General features: G+C 35.7%; 1 protein-coding gene across 1 annotated transcript in view; it reads right to left on the bottom strand.

The window, feature by feature from the left end:
• LOC134797527 (long-chain-fatty-acid--CoA ligase 1) overlaps positions 1 to 20019 on the bottom strand; it is a 71703-nt gene extending 51684 nt beyond the window's left edge. Inside the window, exons 1-2 of the mRNA XM_063769800.1 lie at positions 19704 to 20019; positions 17842 to 17890 (exon numbers count right to left, since the gene is read on the bottom strand). Coding sequence (XP_063625870.1) covers positions 17842 to 17854 — 13 coding nt within the window. The 5' untranslated portion in view covers positions 17855 to 17890; positions 19704 to 20019. The remainder of the gene's footprint in view (positions 1 to 17841; positions 17891 to 19703) is intronic.

Below are 20019 nucleotides of genomic sequence, written 5' to 3'. Positions count from 1 at the left end.
AAAATAAAGCTAATTCATAAATAAAGTTTAACTTAAAAATATTTACGTAGAAGGACTTTTCTCATACCGTTTCTCTTACCCCAAGAAAAATAAAGTACTTATGTTCGCTTACCCCTCCTGACCTTACCTATTTCTCGTCTACTTACTCGTCTAAACTAAAGGCGTTACACTGAGTGAAGCCAAATGAATGCTTGTCTCCAACTTAGATAATAAATCAACGTTATTCGGATAGTGATAAAAGACAAGCAATCCATATGTCAAGACATCAAAGAATCATGACAATGCCATGAGTCTATAGTTTGCGCGAGTCAACGTATCAATCTTTAATTTAATAAATTGCATTGGAATTGGAGCCGTCTGCACTTAACATTCTTTGGGGCACTACTCGATGCCAACGGTCTGAACCCGACTTGTATTGTGTCATGCGCAGTTATGCGATGTTTCTGACCCATATCCGTGGTAATTGTACAAAAACTGACCATTGTCTATTATGATGATGTCGTAATTAACTTTTTAATTGTTAAGTATGTTTAATTAAACATGCGACAATTTTGCTAAATACGCTTTAGAAAATTGTGAGAAAAAGGGCAAGATTTGCGTAAAATATGAAATTATAACGGACAGATACATATGCATGTAGACTTTACAGCTTTACAGATAATACCATTCACACTCTTAACTAACAATTAGTAAGCGTTAGCAAATACATGTATACGATACACCGGTGCTTAATTAAGAATGTTGCTGTTGGTACATTGCAGATACGTATCAAATCAATATGGTTTATATGATTCGGTCAAATTGTGTTTATTGAAAAACTAATTATAGCCAGCCTTTTATGAATGTAGTATGATACCTTTGGGTATGGTACTTTACTCACGCTAGCATCCCCTTCCCTCCCCCTGCCGCAACCCCCCTTTTAGCATCAAATATGTCCCGTTTCACAGTTTTTTTCATTTTTTGGGGAAAGTACCTATACAATAAGTATAGGAAAAAAGTGTCAATGAAAGAAATTTAATAATCCCTATTAAATTCTTAACAAAAAAGGTTATATTTTTTTTTATATGACGCACCATATTCATGTTATGGCTAGATGAACTTCGACAAAATTTAACCGTTGAAAAACTTGTTTAAGTTCAATATAACATAGTCCGTAATAGTACTGAAAGAAATTCTACACGGAGAATAACCTTGCAAGCTTATTCTCCGTATAAGATTTCTTTCAGTACTATCACGTACTATGTTATATTGAACTTCAACAAGTTAATACATGAATATGGTGAGTCTTACCACAGAATAATTAATAGTACTACCGTACAGAAAGGAAACTTCCTACAAAAACGAAGTTTGACAGCGGTTTAGGGTCGAATCATGCTGTCTCTTTCTAATATATGGCACTATCCCTTTCGGCTATTTAGGGTTGTCAAAAATCAAGTGATTATCTTATCTGTGGTCGTGCACGCAAAAGGAAGTCAAGTGGTGCCAACCCTAATAATTGCTCGGAGCAATGCTGAGCCGAGCGGAGCCGAGTTTGACCGAAGTCAGGAGTTTCGCACCCCTGGTCTTACCAAAAAGTGGCATATAACCTTTTTTGTTTAGAATTTATTAAGGATTATTTCTTACCTTGACACTTTGTTCCTAATTCTAATACTTTTCTCAAAAATTAATAAAAACCGTCGACCGGGACATATTTCATGCAAAAGGGGGGGGGGGGATTTGCGGCAGGGGGAGGGAAGGGGACGCTAGCGTGGGTAAAGCACCATACCCAATATCCTACTACATTCATAAAAGGCTGGCTATAATTTGTTTGTCTTTCCCATACATTAGAACACAACTTAACCGAATCATATATATTATAATAACTAAAAATTATGAACAAACTGTGAATTCAAAACGAATTTACTAACATTTTTTAATCTACTTAGCATTCCAACTAAACACAAATACCAAAAAGCTCAAATATAAAACTGTTAAACCATATTACAACCCGTCGAGTTGTTGAATAACACCGTTACAACAATCATCTAAGACAGAGGTCGGCAAACCGCGGCTCGCGAGTCGCATGCGGCTCTTTGGACCTGCAATTGCGGCTCTTCAAGGCACCCCAATAGCACACTTAAATTGGACCAGTTTAGAATTAGACCCCAAAAGAACCCAAAAAAAAATAGATTTAAAAACAGTCTGAAAATATATCTCTTGAATACTCTATAGGGTATGTGTTACCCTACAGAGTATTCATGACATACCCTAAGTATTATAACTCTCAATGTAAGCCTATTATAATATTTAAATTTAAGTATAATATAGTGAGACTCCACAGTCAAACAAAATGTAGTTTTGTGGAGCTTTGTCCTTAACAAAAAAGTTGTATATACTTAACTTCTTGTGTAATAAACAAACGTCGGACTATAGGGGGCAGTTTGAGGGCAAGGTAAGGTTTACAAAAAAATCTCAACTTACGAGTATTATAATGTACCTAGTATTCAAAATTTAAAGGATATAAAAAAAATTAACACCTAACTAACGTACAGCCTTAGAGCCGTGTTCATAGAACTTGACATGCCCAGTTAACTCATTTGTTTTTCACGCCACTGTTCGGAAATGTGGCAATAGATGGTCTAAAACCAAGCTGGAAAGTAGGCAATAGCTGTAGCACCTGAACCACCACTACTACAATGTTTCATTGTTATCATCATCTGTCATTGGTGACGGATAGCTACAGCAATGAGTATCATTTAAAACATAAAAATCTATAAAAGGTCTTTTTGGCGCAACTTTTTCCTTCTGAAATAAAATTAGGTTATTTACAGGACCAATTTTTTGTTTAAAAAAAAAGAAATGTCAAAACCATTCAGTTCATTCGGTTCACGCATAAGGCGTTTTTTACTTTTGTAGCTGTTTGTGTTTTTTTAGCAAAAACGCTTCTAAGTTTAGAGTCGGTTTGAAGCAAACAACAGAAAAACGCCTCTTAAAAGTGTTAAAAAAAGTAAAAAAGGCGGGATCGGAAAATACTCACTGAATTGGATAGTGTAAATTGTGTTTGACTAAAAAATACAAAAACAGTAGATACGTGTTTCTCACTCGCTCACTATAAAAATGAGTTCTTCTAGTGAAGAAAATTATATTCTTACGCTGACGCCTAGCGAAATTCAAGAGACAGCTCTGACAGTGGCTAGTAATTTGCTACCAGAGATATCGCGGGCTAGTACTTATAGTTATGCAAATGTTTTCTTATTTCCTCGCAGTAGTCGTGAAAAGCACTATGTAATGCATCGGCCGGAAACGCTAAAGATGGACTCATATTATTTGAGGGCCTCCACTGACGTGTCGGCCCTCAAACTCACTCGTCCATCTTTTAGCGGTTTTCCGTCCTCTCCTACAATACAATGTACTATTGTTCCTTTCTCACAGCTGCAATTGTCTGAGTGACGGATAAAGCCAAACGAACTTTTTCGCCATTTTGACTTATGTGTAGTCCAAGTACGTTTATAAATAACGCAGTCAGTTGCTATGATATTTGGAATTTCACATTATAAATACTAGGTAGGTACCAAATACTAAGTACAAAAACTCGAAAGTGAATTGATTGATTTGCGAACCTTACCTATCATTCTGACATGCCACGAAAATGCCCGCTGGAGTCCGACGTATGGTAATAAATAACTAAACTAAAAAAAAGACCAGTCAACCTTTTGTGGCTCTTTAACATTCTTAAAACTGATGATTTCTGCTGTGGTTTGCTCTTCAAAAGTTTGCCGACCCCTGACGTAAGAGAACGCAAAAAACTAATCGTACGTAAACGTCATGCGATTACCTACAAGTCAAATGCATAACCTCAATTCATTGGCAATAAAAAATATATATCTTTACAGTTATCTATCGAATCATAATATTATATGTTGTGCGGCAGGCCCGCGGTCGTTGACCTCTTCTCTGGTTTCGGTTTGTCATCTCGTTCGCAAAAACTAGTTGGGGTCGCAAATGTATGAATTCTTTTGCAGCTACAAGTATAACCGTTATATTCTTTTTGAAATAAGAAAATATCTACGAAGGACTTTAATATCTTAGGTACCTTGACTGTTTTAAATATAAAATGTAAGATAATGCGTAAGCACATTAGGTATTAGAAAAAAATTAGGTAAAAGAAAAAGTTGAAGCGTGTGGTTGAAGCCATAGGGTACGTATGTATATTTAAATGTAAAAGATGGTCTAGGTCTGATCTGTAGGAAAACGAGCATTTTTAAGTTTTTTAAATTATGTTTCTCCCAGATATTATATCGTAATATTTGGCCACTTTTGCCATCACTAATAAACCTATATGTACTATTTGGTGCTGACTGTATGTATCCAAAAGGTGCCAGACGAAATCGTTTCCAAATGATTCCAATTAGGTATTTTTGTAACTCCAGAGACACAATCCTTTACGAGGAGCAAAATATATGGAATTATGGGTGAGGCAAAGGAAAAATCGGAAAACGGATCCTGGGCTGCGTAGCAGTAGCTGAGTATACAATCTTATACCTATTAATGAGAATTTCACTTAAAAGTGTCCATACCATTTACTTTTTTTCAAAAATCCATCAACTTTTGGGTTATTTCTACTCAGAATCACGAGGACTATCGATTTAAAAAGAAAAACAATGGGTCCAAAAAAATACAGTTTTGTAACGCATTTTTACATACATTGTGTATGGACCGTTACAAACTGTTCCCAAAAATTGTATGAAAAACTGGGGACACTTTTTTTCTTTGTCTCATTCAATAGTACTCGTGATTCTGAGTCTAAATAACCCAAAAGTTGATGGTTTTTCGAAACAAAGGAAATGGTGCCATTTTTTTGAAAACCGCCTAATAAGACAGAGAGAGGTATTAAAGTTAGTACTCCCTTAGGCATTAAGCTCGGCACAGAGCCGCCGGCGGATCCGGTCGCTGTGACACAGAAACCCGGTACGCCGCACTGACCCAAAACGGTCGGGTGCAACGACCGCATCTCATACCCTTGCACGCCTTACGTGCAATGTTACAAGTGCACAGACTGCCTCTTGTAGACCCCGCGTTGTAAAGGATCCGGTCGTTCTGACACAGAAACCCGGTACGCCGCACTGATCCAAAACGGTCGGGTGCAACGACCGGATCTCGTACCCTTGCACGCCTTACGTGCAATGTTACAAGTGCACAGACTGCCTCTTGTAGACCCCGCGTTGTAAAGGATCCGGTCGTTCTGACACAGAAACCCGGTACGCCGCACTGATCCAAAACGGTCGGGTGCAACGACCGGATCTCGTACCCTTGCACGCCTTACGTGCAATGTTACAAGTGCACAGACTGCCTCTTATAGATCCCGCGTTGTAAAGGATCTGGTCGCTGTGACACAGAAACCCGGTACCCGGTATACGCCGCACTGACCCAAAACGGTCGGGTGCAACTGACTTTTGCACGCCTTACGTGCAATCTTACAAGTGCATAGACTAATTTCTTTCCCACGTTGTGAAGGATCCTACACACCAGTATTGTACGCTCTGTTATTTGTAGAAAAGTAGTCCGTGGGCCTGCTGCAACGTTCTCATACTACAACAGTCCATGTGTTTTTATAGCTCAATCTTCGATTCTTCATGTGTACGTACATATGTGTGTACATGAGTAGATTAATACCAGTAACCAGCGATGAACTCTAGTAGTATTCTATCTATCTAGTATTCGTAATCTGTGAAACGGTGGTTGCAGTTTTAGGTCAGGGTGTAGTTGATTGAATAAGTAAAAAACTTAAGATGTTTTCTATCTCCCAGTCTATATACCTAATATCGTGCAGAATGTTATAAAAATACCGAAAACGACTAAATACCACGACCGCATTCCGAACCCTTGCACACTTTACATGCAATGTTACAGTCATAGTCAGTGGCTATAGTTTTAGATCAGGGTGAGCGGTAAAGGTAATTAAACATATCTGATAGATAGAATAACGGACAACAGCAAATCAAAAAGGGTACGTTAAAGAGCAGGGTTAAATATGTAGCTGCTTTTATACTAACAGTTTCTACTTGTGACATTTTCACTAGACTTATATCGACTGGGATATGAACCGTGATTACCTTTTGTTTTCGAGCTCCCTTCTTCCTCGTCAGGTGGTAAAAAAGAGGTTGAAAGTCTGTAGTAACAACTAACAACTCTAGCAACTTTACCGAAACTTTAATCTCATTTATAATTTACATACGATATATAGATAATCTTTGCACTCACCTCACCGCCCGCAGCGGTCGTAGCTACATAAATACATTATCACCAGCGCGAGACTGACATTCAACAAGACAGCTGTTTCCCTCAACGACGGCATTTAATTAGTTTTATTGATTTTTGCACATACAATATTCAGGGCTTCTCTTCGATAAGACTGACAGACGAGTTTCTTTCGGTAAAAAGGCACTTTAGGGCACTCTGTTTGATTAAGGGAAATGTCTTGGATAAAACGAATTAGAGACTGATCGAAATTGACGTTACATTTAGTAGGTATGAGAGTAAGAAATATTTTCTTTATATTTGAAACAAACACTATTTGAAAGAAATATTCTCGGTAATTTCAGTAAAAGACCGTTATATTTAAGTATCTGGAGAAATATATACTCAGAATCTATCTTTACTTTTAAATCTTTTAATCCTTTATATAAATTTTATTACATGCCGTATGTCTCGTTCGAAAGTAGGTAGTACTTAGTACCGTAATAGGATGTATCGAACTGCATACATTTCCTATGTGGGAAGGGTACCAGCATGTATAATGTGATGACATTGCAATACAATGACCTCGACCTACTTGTCGAGAAAGGAGACAACGAGTCTTTAAATTGTTGATAACAGAGTTACTTTTGTCTTAACGGGTGTTGATCCGTTCGAGAATTATAGAGCACAATGCACAATTTAGAAATGTTTTTATTTTTTCAATGATGGTGTTAAAATTAAGAATAATATGAACGTGCGACAGCTTTAGCATCGAATAAGGACAACATAATAATATAAGGAAGTATTGTATAACTAATTCTGTAGGTATAGGTATCTGGGTCGTGCGTATTAATTTACATTTTATAAAAGACTATTGCAGCAACTCAATGGTATGTTATTTGTCTGCCTGCAAAACAAAATAGGTACCTGGTGTAGGTACCTAACACCTACTTATCATAAAACAAATACGTACCTACCTACTTTAAACAGATAATGTAAAAAACGTCATTTGTGATATTGGCATACGATTTAATTTTGTCTAGCCTAGCCGTGTTTATTTAACATTCATTACACTTATCAAAAAATATCTTCAATAACAATAAATAAATGTCTGTTTTTAATTTACAAATAGGTACTAGTGTATCACAGTTAAATAATATTGGCCAATTATACAGTTAATTATCTAATCATCCTGTTTTTGTACCAAAATTGTACTAAACTAATTGGTCGCAAAATTTCGGGCGATGTAACTGTCATCATATGGAAAATAAATACAGCTCATGTACCCTGACTAGAGTATTCAAAGCAAAGAAGCAAAGAGTATGAAAAACACTTTTGAAAAATAAGTCACAACAACAACACACAGTAACAATTATGAATCATATACAATTATTTAAATTCTTTTACTTTATAAGTATAGATGGTCAAGCAAATCATGTCAGTAGAAAAAGGCGCGAAATTCAAATTTTCTATGAGACGATATCCCTTCGCACCTACATTTTTCAAATTTCCCGCCTTTTTCTACTGACAAGATCTGCTTGACCAACTATAATAGATACTAGTTTTCAAAAAGCGTTTTTCAATAAAAAAAAAATAAGTCAAAATCGCGTAGTCTTTTTCTAATGCTAAAAAAAGTACTTTATTAAAAAAATCTAGTTCCATGGCCGTAATTTTTCCTACACTTCGCACATTAGCAGTCATCTTTTTAGAGTTCCGTATTAATTTTAGCTAAACCGGTTCCGGTACACAAGTCGCTAGTAATTATAACCTATTGCTCCAGTGTGAACTTATGAACTATTATTAGAGGTAATTAAAAACAGGATCTAATGCAAAAACTCACTCAACAAATAAAAGCTAACTCACCCCTGTTCCACGTAACACAACCCCCATTTCCCCACGCCCACTTTGTTTTACCTTCTGCTTATTCCCGCTACCCTAATTTAATAATCAATGACATTTCTGTCCCCTAGTTAGCTCGTGTGACGTCGATATTAGGGTCTTATTCTAAACGCTTACCAAGCGTCAGAGCAGCAACAACGATGGAGCCTTTGTCTTTAGGAATTGTCAGTTATGTTATGAGGGAGCGTAAAGCCAGGAAATTAGAAGGAAATAAAAGATATGGCGCGCCGCGTGAAACTTGCGACGGAAGGTATGGCCGTCGCGCGGCTTTTTACCTTTTATCTCAATTAAGTACAGTCAGCAGCAATAGTTGCTAAGCGGGTGAGGTGCTCAAAATGATCTTGACGCGATTTTATTGTTAAGAAAATAAGAGCGCGTCAAGGGAAATTTGAACACCTCGCCCGCTTAGCAACTTCTGCTGCTGACTGGACACTGGAAATATAAGAACTTCTGTTTAAAATATTGCTCGTCAGATCTCTCTAATATATCACTAGCTATTTTATACTAAAATTATACTGCTTTAGTACGCAGGGTAATGATATATAGAAGGCCGTTTTTTCAGGTTTTAGGTTAGGTTTCGTTCATGTCGTCTCGGATATGGGTGAATATGCTATCGATGCACTCAGTGTAATGCCCTGAACAGAAATATATGAGATGACAAGCGCGAAAGTGGTGGGGGTAATTGCTATGACGTCATAAATTCGGCAGTACAAACTTTTATTTTATTTTCTTTTAAACATACGATGTGGGGTACCAAATGAAAGGGCTTTGTGAGTAGATCACAAATATATAACATACTGTAACATTTTCAATACTTCGTCTAACAAATTATTAGAAAACGTTCAATAATTTATATACAAATGAAAATAAATTAAAATTTGACATGTTTTCGTGATTTTATCTATCAAGCCAACTTTAACCTTTTACAGTTTTGACTGAAGTCTGTCCTTGCAGATATAGTCTTGTTTCCGTGTGAATTTTCCATGGCTTTCGCCCTTGAAAGCGTGTAAATATTCAGTATAAAAACTATAATTTAGCCTTAGCCCCCCATAACAGTGTGCATGATTAAGATAAGTCAATCTGTCATTGTGAGCTAGATATATGTTCATATACGAGTACTGTAGGCCTAGCACATGATTGGCGCGACAGTTACTCGCGACGAGATAGACCACCCGTCTTTTTCTAACTTACAGGCCTATTCGGATTTCGAGATAACCACAAGATCTTGAGACGATTTAGAGATCAACTAGATCTACATTAGATATCGACTAGATGTGACTTGGATATCTAAGTCATAACTTGTCGAAATCGTTCAAGAGGACCTCCAGAATCGCGCAAACGTCAGATTTGACATATCTATCTTACAAATATCTTTAAATGATCCGTATTGTAACTTGTTGAAGTCTAGTCGAAATCGTAATTCATTTTCCGAATCGAGCCGTATAGCCCCTGCTACACGGTCGCCGACAAGCCTTCAGACCGCGCGGCCTTGGTCCGTCCCGGACCGTGTAGACAGTTGTTTCCAATAAAATTTGACCAAAACTGACCAAGGACAGACCAAGGTCAGACGGTTAGAAGGCTTGTCGGCGACCGTGTAGCAAGGGCTTACATTAATTAAAGAAGGACGGGTAGTCTATCTTGCCGCGAGATACTGTCGCGCCAATCATGTGCTAGCCCGGCTGGTAAAGAGCGCGTAATACTGGTTCTCAATCGCCTAGGCTCTGTAAGCAATTGAAATAGCATCTACCTAAATACATTTTCGGTGAGTAGGAGTCACGATCAAATAGCAAATACCTTTCTACCAACTAACACCGAAATAGATACTTAACAGTATTTATAAAATACGAAATTAAATAGCTTTATTTATAAATCATTTCACACACGACTTGGTCAAATATCCGGTAGCTATATTATATTCGTCCATGTATGGACGAATAAAATATAGGAACACCTATACCTATTTGATCTGATAGGTGGGCGTTTTCGGAAAAAAATATTTGGGTCAAATATCACTGTCCCACGACTTTGGTATACTTTTTTACCGTCAAATACTGTTTTAAAGTGTACTACATGTATACAAACATTGTAAAGTGATTTATTATCTGAGTATTTATGGTAAAAAAACTGATTAAATAGGTACCGTAAACCGGGGTTACTTTGATTTGCGGGTCGACTTTGATAACGACTTCCCTCCGCTACTAAAGTGCTTGTTTTGACGAGTTGGAAAATACCTTCGCAGTTATTTTTTCTTTATTGGCAACACTGATAGTTGCTTCACCGCCCAGTAACCGGACGCGAGTGTAATATTATTATTTCGTCTTGAAAAAAAATATTAATGGCGGGTACGCATTTCTTCCTGGTTTTATTGCTTGAAAAACTTAAACTGTATTTGTGTCAATAATTAAATACATGTAATTTTATAGTGTCTTAGGTTAATCAGTGTTTATTCGTGAGTTTATAAAAAAATACCTGTATTCAACAACCTACACATGAGCACATAGCCGGGGAATCCATGGGTCGGGGTGTCTTTGATCACTTATACGTGGTGAAATTGATCAAAATATTAAAGTAACACCATGAATTATTTTGGCAACTTATGATTTTTTTATGTATCTTTTTCAATAATAAATAGGTATCGTTTGAGTCAGTGGAAGAGGTAGAGGTTGTAGAATTATAAGTTTGTATGTAAATGTTGACCTCCGGAACTGCTTATCTGATTTTAAGCATTATTTTACCCGTTTCTATTGTATGGAATTAACTTTCTGGGTGGAAATTGGCTATATTTAATCCTGCGTCTTTGCTTTAGGTGTTTTATTATACGTGCGTAAGGCCACCAGCCCACCACCACCAGGGTATTAATTAATTGTACTATTATTAAATATGCATTTTTTTTATAAAAACAATGCCAGAGATTACAAAAAATATCGGGTAACGAGACTACAAAAAATACCAAGAAGAACAACTCAATGATGCACTCGCACACATAGTGGCGGGCACAAAATCTATTTGTGCCGCATCGAAAGCATAAAATTTTTTTATACAACTTTACACAATAAGTATAAAGGCAACATATCAAAAACCCAGGTGCACAGACCAAATTTACTGAAACCGTAAAGCTTGCAATTCAAAAATCAGTTGCTAAGTGAGATAATAAGTTATAATCCTACGTTATTTATAGTAGATAAATGTAATAAGCGCTTAAAGTTATTAATTTGTATCATTTGGTATGTTATCAAAGTAACCCCACACCTTAAAAATATAAATAACTTAAAAAGTACTTAACCGATTTTTATTTTTTTATTTTTTATGGGCTTTTTAGCGGGTCTACTTTAGATTGTCAGCAAAAAAAATAGTGGTTTCAAAGTAACCCCATTCTCAATATAACTTTGATCGCGTTGTTTTTATTTATTTCCGAAAAAAATATAAGTCCTAATTTTTTTTTATTTGGCAGGCGGAAAGAAGAGAAAAAACCGATTATTATATTTTTATTTCATATTTTTACGTATATTAGGAAAGTCAAAAAATGGTGCCAAACTCTAAAATTGATCAAAGTAACCCCGGTTTACGGTACCATAAAGTATGTACAAAAACTGAAGAAAAGGAGATGATTTTTGAGTGTCCCATGCACACTTTGCATACTTTGGATCCAAATATTATATATCTGCCTCCTTCTAGGCCCGAACCTGGTTGTTGTGTGATAAGATCGTATCAGCCAAAATCTATTTAAAACTTATTTTTTAGCACCTAAAGTAAAAATATGCACAAAAGTTTAATTTATTTTTGTCCTTCAATATCGACGTAGTGGAAATTTCCACCAACGTCACGGAGTTTTTACCAACTTAGTAGCAAAAATCTACTAATATCATACGCATTTTTACATGATCGTAATATTATGATCCTATAATTACCCGGTGTTTAGGTTTTACAAGGCAATTGGGCTCGAAAAAAGCAAGGTGTAGGTTGTGCGTCACGCTATGCAGAAATTTGTTTTCCACAACGAACTGAATTAAACTAAAGGTAAGGAGCCAATTATTGACTAAATATTTATGAATTTCGTTAGATTATTATGTGTTGTATGATATCAAATAATTATAATTAAGAAAATTCAAACGATCAGACCGCTATTTCGCTTTATTAACCAACCGGCATGCTCACGTCGCATCCAAAACGTTACGTGATGTATTAGTGGAACAAAAAAACGTGACGTATGGAATGAAAATGCACGGTTTACATGCCGTCATTTTAAGTTGCCAAAATATAGTAGGTAGAGTGATATTAAAAAGACACAAATAATTTTATTCTAGCTATATTCTTCTAACTACTCGACCTACTAGTAACTACTTAGCACCAGTGGCGGCTCGACCTAAGAAGCGCTGGCAGGCGCAGGTTATGCTTTCGACTGCAGCAGTATTGCAGCCCGACAATATTACTGCTGACTGCAAATCTCAAAAATCTGGACAGCAACATCTATTTTGATTTTGTAGCAGTAATGCAGTCGGCAGTATTGTCGTGCTGCAATACTGCTGCAGTCCAAAGCATAATTACTGCAGGAAATTTCAAAATCTGTTAAACTATAACAATAGGTATTAATTACCTACTAAATTATTTAATTTAGTACAACATTAAGTAGGTACTAAATTAAGTAGCTATTTTCCGCACATGTAAACCCTTCATGTAGTTCCTAAACGTGATATTATGGTCCATAACGTCACTTTGTCCTACTGTGGTTGTGATTGATTTTATTAGAATTTATATTAATTATTAGGATAATTGATACTGATTTCGATCTCATTTGCAAGAATAATATATGATAATCATTAAAAACAACTTTTTATAATACCTTTACCTTACGTTTTTTAAAACAAAATGATTGCAAAGCAACGATTAAAACGAAAAATGTAACGTATTGGAAATACTTCTTTAAATAACTTTATTGTAATACTTAGTATTGCAGTTGTTATTCGTTTTTAGAAGATTATTTTTGTTTTGTATTTCAATAAATAAAAACTGGTTCACTTAAAACACTCCGATCTTCACTTAAAACCTGCCTAAAACTTGTAACGTAATGGATCGTCACATTGACTGTCATTCAGTTTACAGTGATTTATTAAGAATATAAATAATGTATATAGAAAGAAAGTAACATTTTCATAAAATATATAAATAGTAGATTGAATTCAACCCTTTTTTAGTAAAAAAAAAAAATATTTTTTGGTGTGTGGAATACTATTACGTTACGGACTCTAATTCTAAAAACGCCCAGGTGTATTTACCATTTTTTTTCGTAGGTGTAGAAGTTGATTGGATGGTGGCTTGAAAATCATAATAAGATGTTTATTTTATAATTGCCGCATGTGTGTTAACACACACACACACGCTCCTGAGCAATTAAGGTGCTGTTTTCATTCATATCTCAAATGTTTTAGTTATTAAATCGACACTTAATTTAATGCGAAAAAACACTTAACAAAATAAACAAATTATATTCTTTCCCATGTATCCTTAATATAACAATTAAATAGATAGACAAGAATTTGCATCAAGACCAGCATCAAACATGTAAACTCAAGATCAAAGACAATTTGAAATACAGAGTTACTGTCATGGTAAATTATGTAGTTACAGTACATTTACTGTCATCTTTCGACAGAAGATTAAAACTGTTAGAACGCCATTCGACTTTGATCATTATTCTTTCACTGATATGTGTTAACTTGTTAAATATTAATAATAACGCCATCTACTCGAGAGTAGGCTGCAGGTTATGGCGCCATCGCTCGAAAAGATTGCATCATACCTTTGGCCTATAGTCGAGTAGATGGCGTTAATATTCATATTTAATAAGTTAACACATATCAGTGAAAGAATAAGGATCAAAGTCAAATGGCGTTCTAACAGTTTTATCTTATGTCGAAAGATGGCAGTAAATTAACAGTGGCTACATAATTTACTTTGACAATCCGTCTCTATACTTACACTCTATTCTCTTTGCTCAAGATAAACTACGAATAATGTAACAGCCTGCTGAAAGGCTCGCCATGGCCCATATATTGCCCGCATTGCACCACTGATACGTGAGACATGTTCCACTTCCATTCAAGTACCATCGATAACAGATTAGAACACATGTATTCCGTCGTCGGCCCAAAAAAGGATGAATGTCATTTGAAATGTTTTTTATTTTTATTCTCTTTATTTAACTTGTCTTTTAGGTTAGGGTTTTACAATGTGAGTATAAAAGTACAATATAAAAACACTTACAAAACATTACAAAAATATATAAACACATTATAAAAACCTAACCTATGGTGCCGCCGGCAGCGGGGTAAGGCCCAAGCTGCCGGTGGTCAGGGCCGCAGAGTGAGGAACCGACATACTATACGCGCCGTGTCCAAAATTACCGCCTTCTGCATCTGACCCTTGATCGAACCACCCAGCTAGAGTCTCTCTAGGTGTTGGTCGAGACTCTTTGCTATAAGACCTTTCGCTGACACGACATTTTTTATAATTATTATGTTCGTGACCCAATAAGGCCCGGTTTCCTCTCTGGGTTTGAAGGTCAGTGGACAGTAGCTTTTGTAAAAAACTTGTGCATATTCTAATTCTCGGGATCATATTACCAAGTTTATCCGGCTTACACTGTGTTTACGCTAATTTAAATTGTCCTATTTCTGAAGTTGTCGCTTTGCGTGGTATTCCAGCTGCCCAATATCTTTGTCCAATGTAATTGCGTGTCACTCTCTCATTAAGCAAAATGTGAGACGCCATACACATTGGACAAAGAAATTGGATAATAATAGGTGGGATACTTACCATCCTTAGTTAAGGAGTTGATTGAAAAATATTTCTAGAGATTCAAAAATGGTATTTGATGTTTACTATGATAGAACAATAAATATTCAACATTTTACTGCAGCTATATGCCTAAATAATTACCTATGAAACCAGAAACTACCGTTTTGCTTGCCTAGTCAATAACAAAGGCAAAATGCAATTTATGTGAAATACCTAATATCATTTAGTGATACAATCGGGGCAATAGCGTTGCGTACCTATTGAAATTGTAGCAATCATAAATATATCAAATACCGAAGTAAATTGGATTGCAAAGCGGGTTTTAAGTAAACAATATTTTAGGAAATATCTATGCCGTTGTTTTTATAAAACACACCAGGGGCCCGTTTCCGGTATTACACTAATATGACTAATATCTAACCCCCGAATCGACAGTTTTTATGGGTTGACGCTAAATACATTCTAAAGTTATTATTACCTACACGTTTAAGAATGGGTACTTATATGGAAAAATAACAACATTATTTGCGGAAATAAGGAAACAAAACTAATATCTTGAGATAAGAGCTATCGAATAAACTGTACGAGAATTAATAAAATCATTGCTTGCTCTTTTATATAAGCAGCTATTTAAAAGTATGTACTTACTTAAGTAAACATAAGTATTAATGAATCTATCTATATGTACCTATATTTATCCATTATGCTTAGTGCTGTAGAACCAATGTCTATAGGTCTATACCGCTATCCTTATCACTACTGTGAATACCATTTAACCTAAAATACAGCGTCAGCCTAGATTTCTAACGGTTGCTAACGGTATTTTTCATATCGTATAAAAGGGAGCGAACAAGAGAATCAACAGATATTGGCCAATACATTAACTTGGATACATTATTCGAAGTGACCAGCACATATGCGAGAGCATTACATGCCTGTCTTGCCTGGTGCAATAACTTTCTGGCAGCAAAGGCCGTGTTGTCCTTAAGAATATTCTTTCCCGATATCATTGCCAAAGTTGCAAGTGCATCGTTTCGTAGTCTGGACGGTACGACTGCAAGCCAAAATGACCAGGAGCGGTGACAGCAAGGTAGTTACTATCGCCAAAGGGGGATTTATTCTTTATTCTTTATTCAAACACTATGTATAAGTTTACAGCTCCAGCCAAGGCACTTATACTGTTAATAGGTACATATGTTGTCAGTATCAGTCAGTATCATAAAATTAGTAGGTACTTACACTTATTGTATTACACACTTATCTTTATAATTGAACATACATATTATGTATTACTAAGTTACATAGAGATAAAAATAATAATCTGATATTAAATAACATAGGTAGAGTTTAAAAAAATCCTGATACGATACTAAATTTGGAGCATTATCAACACAAGGCGTGTCACCTGGCGTGGGGCAGCAAAGAAGAAAATGTTTAACCTGCAAATGGAGGACGAGGGGTGGAGCATGAACAGGAACACACTGGAGAGGATCCGGCGCCGGTACAAGAAGATACGGGTCTGTCTCCAGAAGAGATCCAGAAAATTGTTGTCTCACCAATTACAAGACTTGTTCTGCTGTTTGTTGACGAAAGGGCCTTTATGCCGGGAGGAGAGAGAATACATACAGACGCCTGAAGGGATTAAATACATGTTCAGAAAAAAAAACGCCCGGGAGCGAATTCAAACCACAGTCAATATTGCCAGAGTTTGGTATTTCAGGAAGCACAAAAGAAGCGCATGGAGAGGACGAAGAAATGTCAGATTAACAGGATGCCAGATTAGCACAATGTCAGATGAGCAGAATGTCAGAATAGCAAAATGTCAAATTAGCAAAATACTAGATTCGCAAATTAAACGAAACGATGGGTAGGTACTTATTAGGTAGGTAATTTTTAAGGTTTTTTTTATTATTGATTAATTATGCTTAGTGCCCGTGCGCTTAGGATGGTTGCGTTTTTATCGTTCTACAAACGATAAAATGACAACCATGCTATCCGTGCAGATTGGTTCATATTTTAACTGAGTACCCACGGCTTAAGTAAGCACTAAAACTCCCTTGAAAATTCTACACTCTACTTAGTCAATTTGAATGATCGAGGTTTTATGATTGTTTTTGACTTTGTGTTGACACAATCCGGCAGCTGTAGAATTTTAAATAAAAGCAAGTAATTTTTTTTTTAATTTCTGAATTTATTTTACCCATAAGTACTTACTTATTGAGTTCATATAAGCTTTGGTAGAGTCTGTTCGGAAAGAGAAGAGTCGTGGAATGTATTGGGCCCCATACATCCCACGACTCTTCTCTTTCCGCACAAACTCTACGTTTTGGTATTTTTGGTCGGTGTAATCACTATGAATACAGTCAACATGTTTATTTTACCTGTCAACAATTTTATTTTACATGAAGGCTTTTATTACTATTAGTTGTACTACGCACATCCTTAGATAGTTTTTTTACTATATACTTAGTAATGATTCTGAAGTAGGTATATTGATATTTAGTAAGTAATTCCTATATTGATACTTTCGGTCTGAATCACCAGACCACTCGTCATAATATAGGTACTTAACCATAACATTGTAATGCTACGAAAACCTTACTTGCAAAATTTAACCTTAGCAAAGTACTTAAGGTACCTACCTACGTAACAAACATTGCAAGTTGTCAAAAGCTTGCGAAAATATTCTCTATTATAAACAAAATTTTGCGACAAATGTCGCCGTTTTAAAAGTTAAAAAACCCAATCGGTAACTTTTCTCAAGAATAAACTCCAATAACCATGATCACGTAAAATAAATATATACACTTGCAAATAAAATTCACTGTCGGATCGCTTAACCTTGTAATCTGTTACAGGAAACACAAGTATTTCCAAGTAAATTACTTAAGGTAGGTATGCAAACTTATTAAAAAGTTTTTAAAAACTTACATTTTGACATCATGCAGGACCGGATTCATTCACCACCGCCGCTCCGTACCTTTAAAAAGCAACTATGTAAACACTTCTAGTTCTAGTTATAAATAAAAACTAAAACTCAGTCAAAATAAACGTTCAGAGCGCGCGCACCGACTGGTTACTGAGTACGTTATACATTATCTATTGCATTATCACACGAATAGCATAAATGTGTGCTTAAATGAGGCCGTGTTGTCAGTTAGGTACCAAGTCTCATGTAAGACAACTTGTTACTAGAGTCTGTGCGGAAAGAGAAGAGTCGTGAAATGTAGGGGAGCCCATACATTCTACTACTCTTCTCTTTCCGCACAGACCCTATCAGTAATTAGAGATCCCTCAAAGGAGTATTCTTTATTCACACTATCTACAGTATCGTGCTAATTAAATGCCTATAACACCACCTATTTACACCGCAATTATCTGGTTCAAATAACTTACTAAGATCAAAAACTCATTAAAATATTGTCAGAATTTCCCCGCCTTATGGCTATAGATATTTGTTGGACACGATGAAGATGACCAGTCGTCAGCCGAAAAGGGATCATGATATCGATATTGTTTGCAAAAAGTCACCTGTTCCATCTGAAAAAACTACTTGAGGTTGGTTTGAATAAATGTGATATATTTTAAACACTCACATTTTAAAATTTGAGATTCTTTGCTGCGTATAATGTAACTACAAAGTCTCTAGGTCTCTACATGTTATTAAAAATCTGGTGTAAAACAACAATTTTGTGTCCAACCGAGCTAAATCCTGGTATGATATAAAGGTCAAAATAAAAAGGTTCACCTTGAAAACGTGGTCGTTTCACATTTACACTATATGCAACTGATTACATATGTTTATACTTCGCAAACCCCCCACCGAGATAAGGCGCGCCACACCACGCCACACCACGCCATTAGTTTTGACAATAGAACTGATAGCTATTGTTTTTTTAACTGAAATTGTTGTACTTCAGCCAGTCAACTCGCTTATTTGAAAAAGGTTGGATAATTCAAGGATTGATATTTATTCTAAGCAAGGTTTTATGTATTTTGTTTTCATTTAGACTTGCAAATTAAAAAGGATATAAAATGTACCAACCGAAACGCTAAGCAGTAACATTTAAGTACCTAGTTGGATAATCGGTAAATCAGGGATCAGTCCGGCCTAAAAATCCAATATTAAATACACTAAGAATCTATAGAAATAGATAGTAAGGATTTTGAATAGAGTTAGACCAAGAAAAGCATGCAGCGATTTTGATAGCCCACGCAGTGCAAGTGATATTTTAAACGTCAAAGTTCTATGAAATTATGACGTATAAATAACACTTGCACTGCGTGGGCTATCAAAATCGCTGCAGACTTTTCTTGGTCTAACTCTAGCACACGCAGTGCAAGTGTTATTTTAAACGTCAAACTTCTATGAAATTATTACGTATAAATAACATTGGCACTGCTTATGCTATCAAAATCGTTGCAGACTTTTCTTGGTCTAACTCTATTTGGTTGATCATACGTCTGCTTAGATGTGTATAAGAACTAAGTATTGCAAATAAGTAGGTATTAGTGTTTTTCCTTTACATGGTATTAATGATGTAATTACATTAGTATTTCCTGACATCTAATTATTCTAAGTACATAATAAATAGATATATGCCTTCGACTCTATAATTTCCGTATACAATGTCGTGTCATTCAAAGGTATCATTGATTTTCAGTGCTTTACCAAGGACTTTATGTCTCGTGATTTTGTGACGTATTATACCACTGCCTAACTCAAGCACTATATGCACCTAAAACTACCCTAGGTTTGTAATAAACCTAAATTTATAAACATTAATACTTACCGAGTCACTAGAACTGGATTCGTTCTAAAAATTCACTACACACAACCCATTTTCTCCAATAAAACTGCCTAAAACAATCTAACAATTGTTTATGTACACGTGAAATCGATTGTACAATTTTCTGTTACCATTTGAAATAAAAGTCGACCTATATCTACAGCGTTAATTATATTTTGACTAATCTTGCTATGATCACAGTATTTAACTATAAATAAATTGTCTAAAACTTAAGTACTTTATTATAAAAGCGCCGCAGTAAGATCGCTACTACGGTACACTCCGGGATCAGACCATGGCAGCCGCATCGTACGACTAA

This window comes from Cydia splendana, chromosome 15 (assembly GCF_910591565.1).
Source record: "Cydia splendana chromosome 15, ilCydSple1.2, whole genome shotgun sequence".
In the NCBI taxonomy this organism is placed as follows: domain Eukaryota; kingdom Metazoa; phylum Arthropoda; class Insecta; order Lepidoptera; family Tortricidae; genus Cydia; species Cydia splendana.
Note: the sequence above shows the minus strand (reverse complement) of the source record. Positions and strands in the feature narration are given on the sequence as shown.